We start from the raw sequence: 17,276 nt of genomic DNA on the forward strand, positions 1-17,276 counted from the left end.
CTCGGTTCCTCACGCAATTGGTTGGTCCCTTCAGGCCCCGCCCTAGGGGTGGAGCCTGATCGCAACGCTACTCGTGCGTCCCCCAGGCTCCGTCCCCGCGCAGTCTGTGCGTCCTGCAGGTCCTGCCCACTTCCGGGTCCGAGTGCCCGGCTCGAATGGCTGCCGGTAGACGCGTGGGTCCCGGCCCGCGGTCACGTGCCGCCATGGCTCCGTGGAAGAAGAAGGGACTGAGGAAGCGCCGGACTGCGGCTTCCCAGGCACGCGACAGCGACTCGGAGGACGGCGAGTTTGAGATCCAGGCGGAGGATGACGCTCGGGCGCGGAAGGTAAGAGCACAGACTCTCTGGTCGGGCCCTTGGCCTGTGCCCTTCCGCCTGTCCGTCTCACTGATTGTGAGCCCTCATTGGGTACCGTCTGTAAGGGGCGGGGCCCAATTACCCTTCGGCCAATGGAAAGTGCAAGTGCGAAGGTCCGCCTGATTTTGGGGTGGTCTTAGGAGATAAGATAAATGAGAGGCCACCAGACCAGACCTCTTGAACTAAACTAGTACTTACGGACATTTGTGTGGTTCAGCCTTGCAGGCCCAATCAGCAGTATCAGAGAAGGGACAGAAGGATTGAAAATGGGGACGGTCTGGTTACAAATGTGTGGACGTGGGGAGAGCCGTGAGCGCCAAGGAGGCAGAAAAGTCTATGGTTCGTGACGCCCGTAGTCTGCACAGCGGATGTATTCCTCCATTTCTCCTCCCCAGCTCAGTCAGTGCGCTGCACTCAGAATGTGCAGAAACAGCTAAAGGCATTGAGAACGCAGTTAGTCGTTGCCAGAGAAGGCTGCTCATGTGGCTCGGACCAAGGGCTTTGCTGAGGCCAAGTCCTGCACTGGCTGTGGCACATAAAGAAAGAAGTTACTGCTCAACTTTTTACAAATCAAAACCTCGTCTGCAGGTTCCGGACGTAGCTCAGTTGGTAGAACGCTTGCTTAGCATGTCCAAAGTGCTGGATTTGAGCCCCATGACGACATAAAAGCAGGTATTGGGACACACACCCGTCATCCTAGCACCTTGGGTAGGAATGGTAGAGTCAAGAAGATCAGGAGTTCAAGGCCACTCTGGGCTATGTATAGTGAGCTGGTAAGAACTCCAATCCTGTAATTTTGCTTTACGAAAAATGTAGAAGGTCCTCCATCCTGGGACACAAACATACTTACTTATTAAAGGTATGTCACATCCTTGATGTAAATAGGGCTGGGAGAGCAGCCAAGTCCATACTGTACCATTGAGCTTGTTCTCACTACCCCACCACCACCAAAAAAAAAAAAAAAAAAAACACCAAACAAAACCATTGTGTTTGTGCAGTGAAACCAGAATACTGCATGGGAAGCAGAGTCCATCAACTTAGAATCAGTGGGGAAAGTCTCTTCCATTCCTCCCTCCCCACCTTTTGTTTTAGCAAGGTTGGAGACCAAACCCAAAGCCCTGTTTGTGCTAGTGCTGGCCTTGTATATGCTCTGTCAGATAGCTATATCCCCGGGTCTCTTTCATGGAATTTTGGCGCTGTTGTCTTCAAACAAAGCGGGAAGGACCCCAAGCGGGATGCCTGAACTAGGAAGAAAAATTCCAACGAGCAAAGTTTAACAATTGTCAGGAAAATTTTTTGCCTTATGTTAAGTTTTTGTATTTATATATTTATTTGCTGTGTTTTGTTTTGAGACAGGGTTGCACTGTGTAATCCAGGCTAACCTTGAACTCCTGCCTCTACCTCCCAAGTGCTGGGATTAAAGGCGTGCACCACCACCATTCGTTGTACTAAAAAAAGTGTTAGACAGGGTCTTGTGCAGGCCTGGGTAGCCTTAGATTCACTGTGGAGCAGAGGATGATTTTGATCTCCTGATTTCCCGGCCTCCCGAGTGTTGGGATGACTGGTGTGCCACCCCACTCTTTCCAAGGCTGGAATAAGTAGTGTGGTGACCTCCCTCAAAAGTTTTAGAATTTAAAAGTTACAAAAGAAATCCAGTGAAGGAATTGGCTGTAGCAACACACCCGCCATCCCAGCACTTAGAAGACGGAGGCAGGAGGATTGGGAGTTCAGAAGGCCAGCCTGGGCAAAGGAGACCCTGTCTGGAAAAGACCAAAACAAAACAGACACATAAAACATGTTATATATAAGTCAGAAAATAGGTTGAAAGGCCAGAGAGATGGCCCAGGAGGTAGAAGTGCTTGCTGATAAGCCTGGCAACCTGAATTTGATCCCTGGAACCAGGCTTGATGTAGGGGCAAAGAGATGGTTCATTGGTTAACAAACATTGGCTGATCTGCTTTCAGAAGTTCCCTCATTTCCAAAGGACCTGACAACTTCTTCTGGTCTCCTTGGGTACTGCATGCACATGGTACACATAATCTACACTTGATCTTAGCCAAAAGGCCGAGAAGCAATTGGTGCACATAATCTATGCAGGCAAAACACCAATACATTTAAAAAGCCGACCACATGGGGCACACATAATCCCAACAGGTGAGTCAGAAGGTGGAGACAGGAGAACCACTGAGAAACGCACAGGCCAGCTACCCAGGAATGCACGACCAGCAGAAACGAGAGACCCTGCTTCATCATGATTGGGAGGGAGCAGACTCCTGAAAGTTGGCCATGGCCGCCACACACCCAGGCCTTCACACCCATGGCATGTATCGTGCACACATACACTAATGATAAAATGTATAATTAGAACATAGGATGAGAGCATAAGGTAGCACTTGTCCCGTGAGAACTCTGTTGAAGGAAATAGTTTATGTCTGTGTTCAGTGTAGTAGCCACTGAGCGTAGCATCATAAATACCTGTGTTTGTCTTCTGCTACCAAATCCCTGGTATTTAGTCACAGAATATGGGTTCATCTCATGTTTATAGCTACATGACAGTAGGCTTACAATTCTCTTCTGAGACAGATGAAATAATGAAATAAGATTCAAGATGAAAATGAGAAAGGAGTAGAAATAGGCTACTTAGGAGACTGAGTCTCTAGGATCATGAGTTCAAGGCCAGCCTGGGCTACATACAAGGCTAGCCTGTGCAACTTAGTGAGACCTTGTCTCAAAAATAAAGAGTAGAGCCGGGCGGTGGTGGCTCACGCATTTAATCCCAGCACTTGGGAGGCAGAGGCAGGCAGATCTCTGTGAGTTCGAGGCCAGCCTGGTCTACAAGAGCTAGTTCCACCGGCACCAAAGCTACAGAGAAACCCTGTCTCGAAAAACCAAAAAATAAAAAAATAAAAAAAAATAATAAAGAGTAAGAAGAGGGCTGGGGTGTGGTTTGATAGTCAAGGGTTCCATCCTCGGCACCACCAGAATAACAAAAATATTTGGGGGAGACGGGAGTCTTAACCAGTGACATAAGAAATTTTATAAGTAATAGAAAAAAGAGATAAATTATTATTTTAAAAAAATTAATCAGAAATTGGAAGTAAGATCCAAGCATAGTGCTGTATACCTTTGATGCTAGCACTCAGGAGGCAGAGACAGGTGGGTCTTTCTGAGTTCCAGGACAGCCGTGGCCACTCCTCAGGCACACTCAAGCTACTACAACCACATACACACAAACGCACACACATGCACGCACGCATGCACCCTCTGCCTTCAGCATCTCTCCTGGCCAAGCCTATACTTTGCATTGGGTCTTCCCACACTCACGCCCTTGGCCTCAGTTTTTAGAAGGTGCCCCCAGGCTTAGGGAGGTGGTTGTATTGCTGGTAGGGGATGGAGCTTGCAAGCGCTGTAGATTTTCTGTAGACCCTATCTGTACCTCTGCCCCAGCCTGGTCTTAAGAGAGCTTGTTGGAGAACTGGCGAGCGTCTGGTCCTCGCACCCCTATGGTCAGTCAGAGCTGGAGTCATGCCAACTCTCATTCTTCCCTCGCAGCTGGGCCCTGGCAGAGCCTTGCCCTCCTTTCCTACCTCAGAGTGCTTATCAGATGTGGAGCCTGACACCCGCGAGTTGGTACGAGCCCAGAACAAGAAAAAGAAGAAGTCTGGCGGCTTCCAGTCCATGGGTGGGTAAAGAGGCTGGGTACCTGGGGCCCTGGGGAGTATCCTGGGGATGGGGGTGGGGTCATTGTGCCCTCTGTTCTTAGGTATTGACTTCTACCTGTGTGGTAGGTGTCAAATAGGCTGAGGTTAGAAATAGTCATCCACAGCAGGCCTGGAAAGGGGGCCAGCCATACAGGCACAGGAGGTGGCAGAGGATTCAGTGTCAAGACAGGAGGACACCTTTGAAGAGATGGGCACGAGATGATGGAGTGGTGTCGGGACACCTGTGTGGGGATTACAGCTTAAGTGCTCTGCCCTCGATGCACAGGGCAAGGATTGAGACACCCACTGAGTGACTTTTTTTTTAAAATATTTATTTATTTATTGTTTATACAATGTTCTGTCCGTGTGCATGCCTGCAGGCCAGAAGAGGGCACCAGACCCCATTGCAGATGGTTGTGAGCCACCATGTGGTTGCTGGGAATTGAACTCAGGACCTTTGGAAGAGCAGGCAATGCTTCTAACCTCTGAGCCAACTCTCCAGCCCCCTCACTGAGTGACTTTTAATAGCAATTAAAAAAAGGAGCTGAGCATAGTGGCCTATGCCATGACTGTGTAGCAAGAGACCCTGTCTCACAACAGTCAAAAATATCTGCAGCCTCAGAAGGTTATCATCTACAGTATGCAAAGAGTTTTTATAAATCAATAAGTAAAGAACAAGCCCTGAAGGAGTAGATTGCAGAGACTGAATAGTTGGTTCATAAAAGCCTTCTAGATGGCTGTTTGGATTTAAAGCAAAGTTCTGGCTTTTGTTGATAATCAGGGGGATGAAGCAGCGACATACATGTAGGCATGATGAAGATGAAGTGTTGACCAGAAAGCAGTTGAAGTCGTTTGCTGGTCTCTAGGCAGCTCTCCGCTGGCCCCCAGATCCTCAGTCCAGGTCTGTTAAGTCTTCAGGGGCCACTCTCCTACCTGTCTGACTCCATTTCCCAATATTCCTACCACACCTATCAGAGTGGCACATGCCTGTAATTCCAGCACTCAGGCAGACATCACAAGTTCAAGTCAGTGTGGGGTACATCTCTTGGACAGAGAAATAAAGGTGACAGAATTCCAGCAGAGGTCAAGTGAGGCATCCCTGCTACAGTTTGGTGTCTTACACTCCTTTAGCCTTCAGTTTTTTGCTTTCTTTTTTTCTTTTTCTTTTTTTTTTTTTCTGTGTGTTGGTGAAAACGATCTGGTGGTCCCTGACCACTCCCATGTCTCTCCCAGGCTTGAGCTACCCTGTGTTCAAGGGGATCATGAAAAAGGGCTACAAGGTGCCAACGCCCATCCAGAGAAAGGTAAGGAGTCGGAGGGCAATGGGTTGGGGCAGCAGTGAGCAGTGGCCATGTGACAGTTGTTCCTGGCCCCAGCTGTCACCTTGCTGGCCCTCTTCACTATGGCTGAAGCTCCACATAGCTTAGCCATTTCACTGAGGAGAAGGTTGGACCCAATGTCTGCCTCTTGTCATACTGAACCTGCCAGGCAGCTCGCAAGTGCCCAGGGAGCCCCCAGCTTTCACAGTCATGACACACAACTTGGGAGGCAGCGTCTCCCGACACAGGAGCTGGGGGTGTTCATTCCTGGACATGCGCTGACAGGCTTTTGTAAAAATAGGTCTAGAGGCCTGGAGCTCACCCATGGCCGGCCATGCTGGGGCCAGTGCTGACACTAGAGACCTGGGGCTCACCTGTGGCCGGCCATGCTGGGGCCAGTGCTGACACTAGAGACCGGGAGCTCACCCGTGGCCGGCCATGCTGGGGCCAGTGCTGACACTAGAGACCTGGAGCTTACCCGTGGCCGGCCATGCTGGGACCAGTGCTGACTGCCTCCAACATGTTTCTGACAGACCATTCCTGTGATCTTGGACGGCAAGGATGTGGTGGCCATGGCCCGGACAGGCAGTGGGAAAACAGCCTGTTTCCTCCTCCCCATGTTTGAGCGGCTGAAGGCACACAGTGCACAGACAGGAGCCCGGGCCCTCATTCTCTCCCCCACCCGAGAGCTGGCCCTGCAGACTATGAAGTTCACCAAAGAGGTGCGTGTAGCAGGGCCTGGTGGAAAACTGTGAGGAGGCTGAGGTGGCAGGCCCTCATCTTTGACCCCTTCTCTCTCTCTCCACAGCTGGGCAAGTTCACCGGCCTCAGGACAGCCTTGATCCTGGGCGGGGACAAGTAAGGATCCCTCATCCCATGTCCCAGTTTCCCCGTGCAGGCACACCACTGTGCCTTGAGGGTTCCCTTATGGGCCTGAGTTACTAGTCACTAACAGCAGCTTCTCCACATGTTCAGACAGACTGGCCAGGGGACGTGGTGGAAGCTGGGACAGGGACAGAGGGTCCTGTCAGCTCATGGTGTCGGGCCAGGGAGTTTTGTGAGCTCTTAGTGTCATTCTCTGGGTGCCATGCTCAGGCTGCAGTGTCTGTCCTCCTCCAGCTTCTACCAAGGGATGTAGTCAGATTGTCAGAAAGCCTAACCTCGGGCTGGAGAGATGGCTCAGCGTTTGGGAGAACTGGCTGTTCTAGAGAACCCGAGTTCAATTCCCAGCACCCACATGGCAGTTCACAACTGTAACTCCCAGGATCTGACACCTTCACATAGACATACATCCACACCAATGCACATAAAATAAAGTAAATTATTAAAAAAAAGAAAGCCTACCCTCCCTAAGCTACATGGAGCTAGGATCCACACTCCTACAGCTGCTCCAGGGGAAGACAGGAACAGGCACTTAGCCATCAGGGATTCAGGGTTCTAGGTGGAACCAGTAGTTCCAGGCTCTGTCACTAGGTGGTGCTGTGGGTTGGCAAAGTGTCCTGAGCCTCTGAGGTTCTCCCTTGTGTTTCTGCCTGTCTCTGCTGGGGCAGTGCCTTGGCCTTTTGTCTCCCAGGAGCCATTTCTCACTTTCATGCCTGGGGTGTGTGGCCCATGGTGAGGTGTGGGGATGCTCTACTGTGATAGGGAGGGACAGACTCAAAAGCTCTGTCCTCTCAGGCTGACCCTGCTTTCTACCCTAGAATGGAAGACCAGTTTGCGGCTCTGCATGAGAACCCTGACATGTGAGTTTGTTGTTGGGAGGAATGCTCTGGGGTCCCTTCCCAGAGTGGCGTGGAAGAGACTGGGGGCTATGCTGAGCCTTGAGCCTGGGGTGACCTGGCTGGTATATCCCTTCTAGAATCATTGCCACCCCTGGGCGGTTGATGCATGTGGCTGTGGAGATGAACTTGAAGCTACAGAGCGTGGAGTATGTGGTTTTTGATGAAGCAGACAGGTGAGGCCACAGATAAACCCCTGAGCAACTGTCAAGATTATCCCCAAGGCCTGGAAAGCAGAGAGAGGGGAGGCCACAGGACGATGGCCCTGTCCAGGGAGACTTAGATGTGTGTTTGAGTAGTCCCAATCCTGGGGCACCTGCGCTAGTGATTTTAGGTTTACATCTTAGTACTGAAAATAGTGTTATAGTAAATGCTGGGCTGTACGCAGTGGCGAATGCTTGCCTAGCATGCGTAAGGCTGAGTTCGTTCCCAGCACGGGAAGCGCAAAGCACAAACACACAAAAGCTTAACAGTTGCACATGACAGGGATTGTAGAGCAAGGATATCAAGGGTTCCCAGCTCTTTAGGGTGGAAGCCCTCTCCTGACTCTCCCTGCCCACAACTCCCTGCAGGCTCTTTGAAATGGGGTTTGCTGAGCAGCTACAGGAGATCATAAGCCGTCTTCCTGGGGGCCACCAGACAGTGCTGTTCTCGGCCACATTGCCCAAACTGCTGGTGGAATTTGCTCGGGCAGGTGAGCCAGTGCAGTGTGGGTGTGGTGCTGGACTCGGGGTGGCCTCAGATCAACTCCTCAGTGACCCCTGAGATCTCCACACCCCAACAGGTCTCACAGAGCCCGTGCTCATCCGTCTGGATGTGGACACCAAGCTTAATGAGCAGCTCAAGGTGAGGCAGTGCTGGGCCTCCTCCCCAAGCTCTTCCCCAGGCTCCTCCCCAGGCTCTTCCCTAGGCTAGTGGCCTGCTGCGCCCTGCCCGCCCTTAGCCAGGAGCCCACACTGGCCGCTCTCCCTGCAGACCTCCTTCCTCCTTGTGCGTGAGGACACCAAGGCTGCCGTGCTTCTCTACCTGCTGCGCAATGTCGTTAGACCCCAGGACCAGACGGTGGTGTTTGTAGCCACCAAGCACCACGCAGAGTACCTCATGGAGGTGAGCAGGGGCTCTTTGGGATGGAGAGACCCCAGGAGGTCTCAGACCAGTTTCATCCTGAACCTGGGTGGGGCTTTTGTCAAGGGCCATTTCACAGCACATCTCAGACACCTGGTGAACTGTCAGGGCCAGTTGTGTGAGTGCATCCACTGTTGCCACCTCCCCGCTGGTCTTAGTCTGCCTTTCTGTCCTGATCATCCACAGCATCCCCCGGTGGACCTGGATATTTTGGGGTGGATTTCCAGTGTGTGATGTGTCTGCTAGGCGTGATGCTCAAATGTTAGTGGTGTGGTGTGCTCTTGACCTTTTCTGTGAATTCACACCTGTGCGATCTCACCTAGATGCAAGTGTGGGGAGTTCCAGCAGCATGGAAGGCTGGGGGAGGGGCTGACTAGCCACTGTCTCACACCCCAGCAGCCATACCTGGGCACTGCTGAAGATACGGGTGGCTGGGTCTTGCTTACCCAACATATAAATGGCACCCTCCTCGTCCAAGTGTCTGAGACCAAAATAGTAACATTGAGAAAGCAGTTGATTCTCTCATGGGCTTTCTGTTTCAGGCTCAGTTCTGAATGGTGCATTAATCCTCTTCATTCTGGGAGGCACAGAAGACTGCGTAATTTGCCCGTAGTCACACAGCTCCCTTAGGGCAGCCCTCTTTATGTATTATACCCTTTGATGTTCCAACAGCCTTGCAGAGCTGGGGGGCAGTAGAGGTTCCTTTTATGCTGAGTCAGGCCAGCCAGCAGCAGGGTTGGGGTTCAAACCCACTTTGCATGGTGCCCCAGCTTCAGTCCAGCCTCCAGCCCTCGCTCCTGCAAGGCTCCTCTCACATCCCCACCTTTGCTCTGAGCAGTTGCTGACAGGCCAGGGTGTGAGCTGTACCCACATCTACAGTGCTCTGGACCAGACGGCCCGCAAGATCAACTTGGCGAAATTCATACACAACAAATGTTCGACCCTAATCGTGACCGACCTGGCCGCCCGGGGCCTGGACATCCCCCTGCTGGACAACGTCATCAACTACAGCTTCCCTGCCAAGGGCAAGCTCTTCCTGCATCGTGTGGGTGAGGAGCTTGGCTGCACTGTTGGGTGAAGCAGGGACACTGTACCATGCTGGCAGCTGAGAATTTGGGGAACCTAAGGCCTTGAGCAGTGCCTACTGGGTGAACCCTGACAGCTAGTTCCAGATCTCAGAGTTTCCGTCCTTTTGGTATTGGGAACAGAACCTAGGGTGTGGCTCTGCCACAGACCACTCTGAGTTGTGTGCTGTGTTTGTAAATGCAGATAGATTAAGATATGTGTGGGGGAGCAGCAGCTGGAACAGGGTTTCTCAGGCATGCTCTGTATGTGACTGAGTGTGGTTGAACTCATAGGCCCAGCTGTCAGGCAGAGAGGGCAGTGGTGTGAGGATGGCTGCTGGGGATCTGTCTGTTGCTTCACTGTCAGTCACAGGAGACCCCCACTGTGTTTCCTACTGAGTCCCAGATATGTCCTTGCTGGTGGCTGCCTGCTGTCTCCAAGTTGCTATTGCTTTCCAGACAGCTGCCTCCCCATCTTGGGGGTTTCCAGAGCCCCAGGGGAACTCCTCAGGTGCCACATGACATACCACTCCCACGGAAACCTGCAAATGAGGGGATGTGATGTTTGCCTAAGACATGGAAAAAAACGGTGGCGATTGTCTGTCACAGCACTCGGGATGAGGAACCGGGAGGGTCAGAGGTTCAAGGCCAACCTGGGCTACATAGACCCTGTCACAAACAACAAACCAAGGAGAAATGTGATATCTACAATTTACTCAGCACAACATTGGGGGTGTGTTGAGTTACTTCTCAACATTGCTGCTTTTCAAGTCACTGTATAGCATTACAGATGTTTTCATTTACGTCATTCTTCAGTAAAGGGCTGGGCAGTGAGCCATTTCATTCATTCATTCATTCATTTATTGGTTTTTTCAAGACAAAGTTTCTCTGTGTTACAGTCCTGGCTGTAGTGGAACTCGCTTTATAGCCCAGGCTGGCCTTGAACTCAAGAGAAATCTGCCTGCCTCTGCCTCCCAAGTGCTGGGATTAAAGGTGTGTGCCACCACCCAGCACACTATGCCATCTTTATATAACTGTTTAATATACAGCATCATGATTACATTTTCCATTGGGAATATGTAAATAAGCAGGCATTGCTTATGCCAGTAAAACTTTATTGTACAAACAAGTGGTGGGCCAGGTGCTCACCCTTTGCTCAGCTCTGTAATTCTCATCTGGTAGTCATGAGTTTGTTGACCAGTCCTCTGTCCTATCACCTTTAGGAAGTTCTGGCCCAAACCTCTTTTTCTGGGAGTTTGCGGTCTGATTATTCCTTGGGGAAAATCTTATCCAAGTAGGAGTGCCAGGGACCTGAAACACTGATTGGGAGTGGTGCTTGCCCCTGCGTTCACTCACTTGGGCTCTGCAGTGCCACCCACTCTGTAGGTGGGGACGCAGTTCAGGAAAGGTTCTGGCCTGTAGGGCTCTGGTCCTCAGAGGATTGGGCTCCCTCTGCTAAAACTCAGCTCCCCTGCTTTCCAGGCCGTGTGGCCCGAGCAGGTCGAAGTGGCACAGCCTATTCCTTGGTGGCTCCAGATGAGGTCCCCTACCTGCTTGACCTATACCTGTTCCTGGGCCGCTCCGTCACCCTCGCCCAGCCTTACCAGGAGTCCTCAGGTGAGGGGTGGCTGGACAGGGCTTGGGTCTCTGTGGAATTCCTAAGCACACAGGGGTGCAATGGTCTGGCTTTGGTAGGTGGCTGCTGGGTCTGACTATAGGAGATTCTGCCCACCTCGTCCTTGGAGATAGCCACAAGCGTCTGCGTGGGTAGCCTTGGACCCTGGGACTGTTCTTGGACTATTGTTGCCAGAGTTGGGGTCTGTCTGTGTTCCTGTGCATCCCAGGGTCTGACTGAACACGCCACTCTAAATGTCCCTATTGCTGTAACTGTTGTCCTGGGGTTCAGAGGCCATGAGGGAATAGACACAGGCTGACTCCACAGTGTGCCCTGTGACTGGCAGGTGCAGTTGGTGGAGATGGTGTGCTGGGCCGGGTGCCACAGAGTGTGGTGGATGATGAGGACAGTGGCCTACAGACTGCCCTGGAGGCGTCCCTGGAACTTCGGAGCCTGCACCGTGTGGCCGACAACGCCCAGCAGCAGTACGTGCGCTCACGTCCGGCGCCCTCACCCGAGTCCATCAAGAGAGCCAAGGAGCTGGACCTGGCAGGGCTGGGCTTGCACCCACTCTTCAGTGAGATTCTGCCGGGTGGAACAGGTGAGGGTGGACTGGCCCTTCCCAACCCACCCTGTCCTCACACACTTCCTCTCCATCAGGTTCCCGGTTTGAGGAGGGAGAACGGCAGCGCCTGCAGCTGGTGGACAGCATCAGGAACTATCGCACCCGCACGGTGAGTCTTCCTTCTGCGCTTCCTGACGAGTCACAGTGGTTCTGTTGGCCACTCATAGACTCTGCCACCTGTTCCGGAGCGTTCCTTTGACCACAGCAGGTTTGGAGATCACCACTCAAGATAGATGGACTCCCCTTTAGGGAGTGCTGTGTTTTCTACCTTTCAGAGGCCTGAAGAGCCATCCATCCCCAGTCTTGACCTTCCCTACCTGTTCACTCCTGGGTATCCATGGGCGGACATATGCTGTGTGGCTCATGTGCAGAGGCAAGGAGAGCCTGGTCAGGTGGCGAGTAACACAAACAGCCAGAGTGGCACAGAGGAATCAATGGTTTCAAAGCCAAGTGCACTTAGTGTGAAGTCTGGGTTCCAGCTTTTCCTAGCTGTGTCGCCTTGGACAAGACACCCACTCTCTCTGGGCCTCCCTCTAACTGTGCAATACTATTATCAAGGGTCCCACCTCCCACGGTAAAGATTTGAGGAGTGCCCATACAGGTTTCAACTGGCATAGAGTGGGGGGGGGGGGGTAAGCAGTGAATATGGAATCCCTTTTGCAGACCATCTTTGAGATCAACGCCTCCAGCCGAGATCCAAGCAGCCAGATGATGCGTGCTAAGCGGCAGAGGGACAGAAAAGCTATCGCCAGCTTCCAGCAGGGGCGGCAAGAGAGGCAGGAGGGCCCAGCTGACCCAGTCCCCCAGAAGGAGCTGCTTCAGAAGGAAGAGGAAGAGGAGGACATGGCTGAGAATGTGGAGGTGTGCACTGCAGGGGTAGCTGGAGCTGAGGGAGAGGCAACCAGGTTCTAGCAGCCCTTGGGGCAGGCAGTTGTACAGCCCCATGTCCCTATCTCTCCTGTCTATGGAGGTGGGGCACAGCCTCAATTTACAGTCTGCAAGAGATGGGTGTAGGACAGCCACAAGGTCAAAGCTAGCCTAGGCTACAGAGTGATACTGTCTTAGGCTAGCCTAGGCTACAGAGCTTAGATAACCAAAGGAAGGGGCTGTGGAACTGGCTCAGCAGTTAAGAGCTATGCTGCGTGGAGTCTGTCAACATATGCCTTTAATCCCAGCCCTGGGGAGGCAGAGGCAGAGGGATCTCTGTGGGTTCAGGACCAGCCTGTAAATAGCAAATCCATATACTGAGAACCTGTGTCAAAAAGAACAAGAAAAGAGCCCAACTGCTCCTGCAGGGATTGGAGTTCAGTTGTCAGCACCCACATTAGGTGATTCACAACTGCCTGTAACTCCAGTTCCAGGAAATCTAGCACCATTTTATGCGTGTGTGCACATGTGCGCGCACTCATACACACACGCACACACACATGCACACACAACTAAAACTGAAAATAAAATCTGAAAAAAAGAAGAAAGAGTCCCTTCCCCAACTGTTGTAGTCTAGGCTGTGGCTAAGCAGGAGCCTGAGGGCCTGGAGGGAGCAAAGCCCCAGCAGTGGTGCTGAAGGGTGATGGAGGGTGGTGGAGTGATAGCGTACCCCACCGCAAGGCAGTGGCCTCCTCATAGACGCCCACTCTGTCTCTCCTGTCTCACGGACAGCCACAAACCTCTGTGTGCATCCTCTTGAACAGAAGCATCCAGGGCTGAGTGGGGTCAGGGCCAGTACTGGAGCACGGTGCCATTGCCGGCGTCCGTTCTGTCCCTCCTGCCTGCATTGCTCTCCAAATCGGGCTGTTGTGTGTGCAGATAACAACATAGGGTCTGGCAGAAGAGTTTCCCTGGCAGATAAAAAGGGGCACCCTGGTCCCTGGTTCTAGTGAGGTTCCTCAAGGCCACAAAGATGACACTGGACTTCTGTCTGCCAGGATGTCTTCACAGAGGTTGTGGGCCAGAAGCGGCCAAAGCCAGGACCCAACCAAGGAGCCAAGAGGCGGAGGGAGGAGGCTCGTCAGCGAGACCAGGAGTTTTATGTCCCCTACCGGCCCAAGGATTTCGACAGTGAGCGGGGGTGAGTGTGAGCTTGTGGCATAGCGTGAGGTGCATAAGGAGTGTCTGGCCCCATTAAATCTCCCTCTTGAATCTGCAGGCTGAGTGTTGGTGGGGCTGGAGGGGCCTTTGAGCAGCAGGTGGCTGGTGCGGTCCTTGACCTGATGGGGGACGAGGCACAGAACATGACCCGAGGTCATCAGCAGCTCAGGTGGTAAGTGAGCAGCAAGTCCAGGCAGTCCCTGGGTGCGGCCTTATGTGTTGCTCAGGGAGCGGTGGCTCCTTGCCTGCCCATCTCCTTGGTCACTATGTTTGGTAGCTGGTATTTCCTTGCTATGCCCATGAGGACTCTGATGCTGCTTCACAAACACAGATGTCTGGGAAGCGGTGTGGGATCAGACCCCAAGTCCTCAAACCTCACTCTCTTTTGAGACCTGGGCTGTCCAGGAAAGGTAGAGAGGTGGTCGAGGAACTTTGTGACTGACTTCCTTTAATGCTCTGCTGGTTACATACATGTGAGGGCAGGTGAAGGAACAGGCTCCCCTGCAGTAGACTCATCTCCCTCCCCCTCAGGGACCGGAAGAAGAAGCGGTTTGTGGGGCAGTCAGGCCAGGAGGACAAGAAGAAGATCAAGACTGAGAGTGGCCGGTATATCAGCAGCTCCTACAAGCGTGACCTGTATCCCCAGGGACAGACAGAGATGGGGGGGGCGGGGGAGCTATAGAAGGGGTTTGTATAGGGGCGGGACTGGGTGGCTTTCCTAGCAACCTTCTATAAGAGGCCTACATCCAGCTCGGAAGCTGTAGATTACTTCCTTGACAAGGCTCTCAGCTACCAGAAGTGGAAGCAGAAGCAGAAAATCGATGACCGGGACTCTGAGGAAGAAGGGCCATCCAGCCAGCGAGGCCCTGGGCCCCGCAGAGGTGGAAAGCGAGGGCACAGTCAAGGTGGGCAGGGCAGGTGGTCTGGTCCGAGGGGGAAAGCCAGGCACTATGAGGTGCAGGGGTGAACATGGTCTAGGCTAGGACCTGCAGACTCTGCTCATTAGCAAAGCCCCGCCCAGCAGACCAAGGTCACTGGCTTTTCCCACTCAGCAGGTGGTACCTGGGGTTGCTAGTAGCGGGGTGGATGGTTCCCTGTGTGGGGCCATGTGCACACCTAAGAGGTGGAAGCTGGTCCTGACCACTTCCCACCTGGAGTGCCAGTCTCCACAGGGTGGTGGCCATATTGGGCTGTTGGTTCAGGAAGTCCCTCTGTAAAGCTGGCATCAGCAGCGGTTTTGATACTGTCTCTGGAAATGTGGACTGGGCAGGGTGCCAGGTCACCTGGGGTTTGGCCTCTAAATTGGAGCCTGGCTCAGTCTCTGTGGGTCAAAGGCTGAGCTCCCCAAATCTCCATGCTGACAGGTGGGTCCCTGCCCCGAGGTGCCCCCAAAGGCCGCATGCGCTCAGAACTCAAGACCAAGGAACAGATCCTGAAACAGCGACGTCAAACCCAGAAGCAGCGCTTCCTGCAGCGCGGGGGCCTGAAGCAGCTTTCAGCGCGCAACCGCCGCCGAGCCCAAGAGCTACGCCAGGGCGCCTTTGGCCGGGGCGCCCCCTCCAGGAAGGGCAAAATGAGGAAGAGGATGTGAGGAACCAGACTTGGCCCTGGAGCTTCCTGGTAGCCCCAGAGTGGACATGAGTGGAGCTTCCGTGTGCTCTTGGCAGAGCCCTGCAGGAACCAGTGTCTGTGAGGAGCAGTGCTGTATGGTCACAGAGAGAGCATAGGCTGCGTTTGACAGGATGTTGGGTGGGGTCTTGAAGGATGCATAGGAGTCTACTAGCAAAGCTCAGCAGACAAAGCCCGGAACCCGCAGCTCAGCTGCCACTGCTTCCATGAAGTCAGGGATCAGAAGTCATGGCCATACAAATGTGGGCCCTGGCTGTCTGGCTGGACATTGGGTTTTAATGTAGTAAACCTTTGTGCAACGCCGCTAGTACTCGGGAGTGTGGTTAACTTGGGGTGTTGGAAGGGAGACTTGCAGGTCCCAGCTTTCTTAGTAGCTGAGAGCAGGTGGCTTCCACTGTGTCCGAGATGAGAAGAATGAGTCTCTAGGTGCAGTTGCTCGACAGCTCAGGGCTGCTGTAGGATGGAGGCGGCACTACCCTTCTGCACGTGAAGGTGAGAACCGGCCCGCGCCATCCTCATGTCCTTCCTCCCACTGCTGGCTTTCCCCACCTCTTGCTTGAGGGTCTGGGAAGGTCAAGCATCCCACAGCACCTGGACCTCACAGGCAGGCACACACTGGGGGACTACCATTTTGACCCCACTGAGCTGATGCTACCAACAGCCACTTACTGCTTGGACCCACCTTGCTTAGCAAGTGCCTATCTTGAAGTACATCAGCGTGGCTAAGCTTGTCTGTGCCCCCAGCTGGGAGGGAAGCCTGTCCCCAGCCTGTGAGGTGGGTGAAGGGCCCAGCACAGCTGTCAGCCCCACTGACGGTAGTCTACTTAGTTGAGTGTCCTGTGGGCTGGCACAGCTCCATCTTGCCCAGGAGGAAGGGTATTCAGAGAGCCGTTGCGTTGAGCCTGTACACCAAGAAATGTGGGACTCAGTCCCTCAGGTCTCCTTTGCTGCTCATCTGGCTGGACTAGGATACCGTGGCTGTGGGCTCAGCCTGGGCAAGGCTGGCCAGTGTGGCTGAGAGGTCCATGATAAACAGCTTCACCTGGGGGCAGGGGTGACATGGCCAGATCACTTCCTGTCCCCACCCCACACAGGGAGGCTGAGGGCAGTGGTGGGCCTGGAAACACCACAGGAGAGGCATTGATGGTGTCCAGTACAGCCTCCCAAATGTTTGTCTTGTTTACTGTCAAGTACTGTTCAGACTTGTTCTCTAACTCATGGCAAATCTTCCTGACTCAGTCTCCTGAGAATACAGGTGTATGCCACTGAATTGTTTATTTTGTTTTTGAGACAGGGTTTCCCTTTGTAGCGCTGGCTGTCCTGGAGCTCACTCTGTAGACCAGGCTAGCTTCGAACTCCCAGAGATCCATCTGCCTCTGCCTCCAGAGTGCTGAGATTAAAGGCCTGAGCCACCATGCCCAGCCACTGAATGATCTGTAACCACTTTGCGAGTTTCCAGCTGGCTCCCTGCCAACCCAGTGTCCCACCACGTCAGGTGATATTTTCCTTGGATCAGGCTTGTGTGTAGCCATCTCCATGGTGTCCTTTATGTGGTGCTAGTTGCTTATTTATATGAACTTCACGGACACCCATAGGCCACTGCTGTTAACTGAGGGAAGCTCCCAGCAGCCTGTTGGACCCATTTCATGTCCATCACCTGGGTAAATAAATATTAAGGACACAGCACCAAAGGGGGAAAAAGCAGAATAGCAGCATCCCTAGGCATAGCAGTGACAGTGAGGCCGGGTGACACAGTTCATCACTGATTTCTGGCCTGGAGTGTGGTCAGGAGAGGCCCAGCGTCCTTCCCCGGGCCTTCCTCCTAGAGCAGAGGCATGCTGAAAAGGACTAACTCAGCCAGACCAGATGCACAGCACACCTGTGATCCCAGCACTCAGATGATGGAGGCCGGGGTGTGTGTGTGTGTGTGTGTGTGTGTGTGTGTGTGTGTGTGTGTGTGTGTGTGTGTGTAGTTC

The 17,276-nt window shown here is 53.1% G+C and overlaps 2 protein-coding genes across 5 annotated transcripts in view; one reads left to right on the top strand and one right to left on the bottom strand.

The window, feature by feature from the left end:
• The first annotated feature begins 101 nt into the window (after window positions 1-101).
• Window positions 102-15,603, top strand: Ddx54 (DEAD-box helicase 54). The gene is made up of 20 exons (XM_005371871.2): window positions 102-326; window positions 3,909-4,038; window positions 5,291-5,361; window positions 5,910-6,098; window positions 6,185-6,234; window positions 7,077-7,118; window positions 7,235-7,330; window positions 7,727-7,848; window positions 7,939-8,000; window positions 8,130-8,261; window positions 9,118-9,328; window positions 10,826-10,960; window positions 11,305-11,535; window positions 11,619-11,692; window positions 12,247-12,444; window positions 13,509-13,651; window positions 13,730-13,843; window positions 14,203-14,307; window positions 14,461-14,576; window positions 15,036-15,603. Exons 1-20 carry the CDS (start codon window positions 156-158, stop codon window positions 15,260-15,262), a joined length of 2,619 nt encoding a protein of 872 aa, XP_005371928.1. The 5' UTR covers window positions 102-155; the 3' UTR covers window positions 15,263-15,603.
• Cfap73 (cilia and flagella associated protein 73) overlaps window positions 15,559-17,276 on the bottom strand; it is a 7,418-nt gene continuing 5,700 nt past the window's right edge. Inside the window, exon 7 of one of the 4 annotated variants that reach the window (XM_026778391.1) lies at window positions 15,559-16,202. In XM_026778391.1, coding sequence (XP_026634192.1) covers window positions 16,125-16,202 — 78 coding nt within the window. In that variant the 3' untranslated portion in view covers window positions 15,559-16,124. Of the gene's footprint in view, window positions 16,343-17,276 lie in introns of all 4 variants that reach the window. The other 3 variants (XM_005371872.3, XM_026778390.1, XM_026778389.1) reach the window with 3 other exon arrangements.

Source organism: Microtus ochrogaster, unplaced genomic scaffold (genome assembly GCF_000317375.1).
Source record: "Microtus ochrogaster isolate Prairie Vole_2 unplaced genomic scaffold, MicOch1.0 UNK132, whole genome shotgun sequence".
In the NCBI taxonomy this organism is placed as follows: domain Eukaryota; kingdom Metazoa; phylum Chordata; class Mammalia; order Rodentia; family Cricetidae; genus Microtus; species Microtus ochrogaster.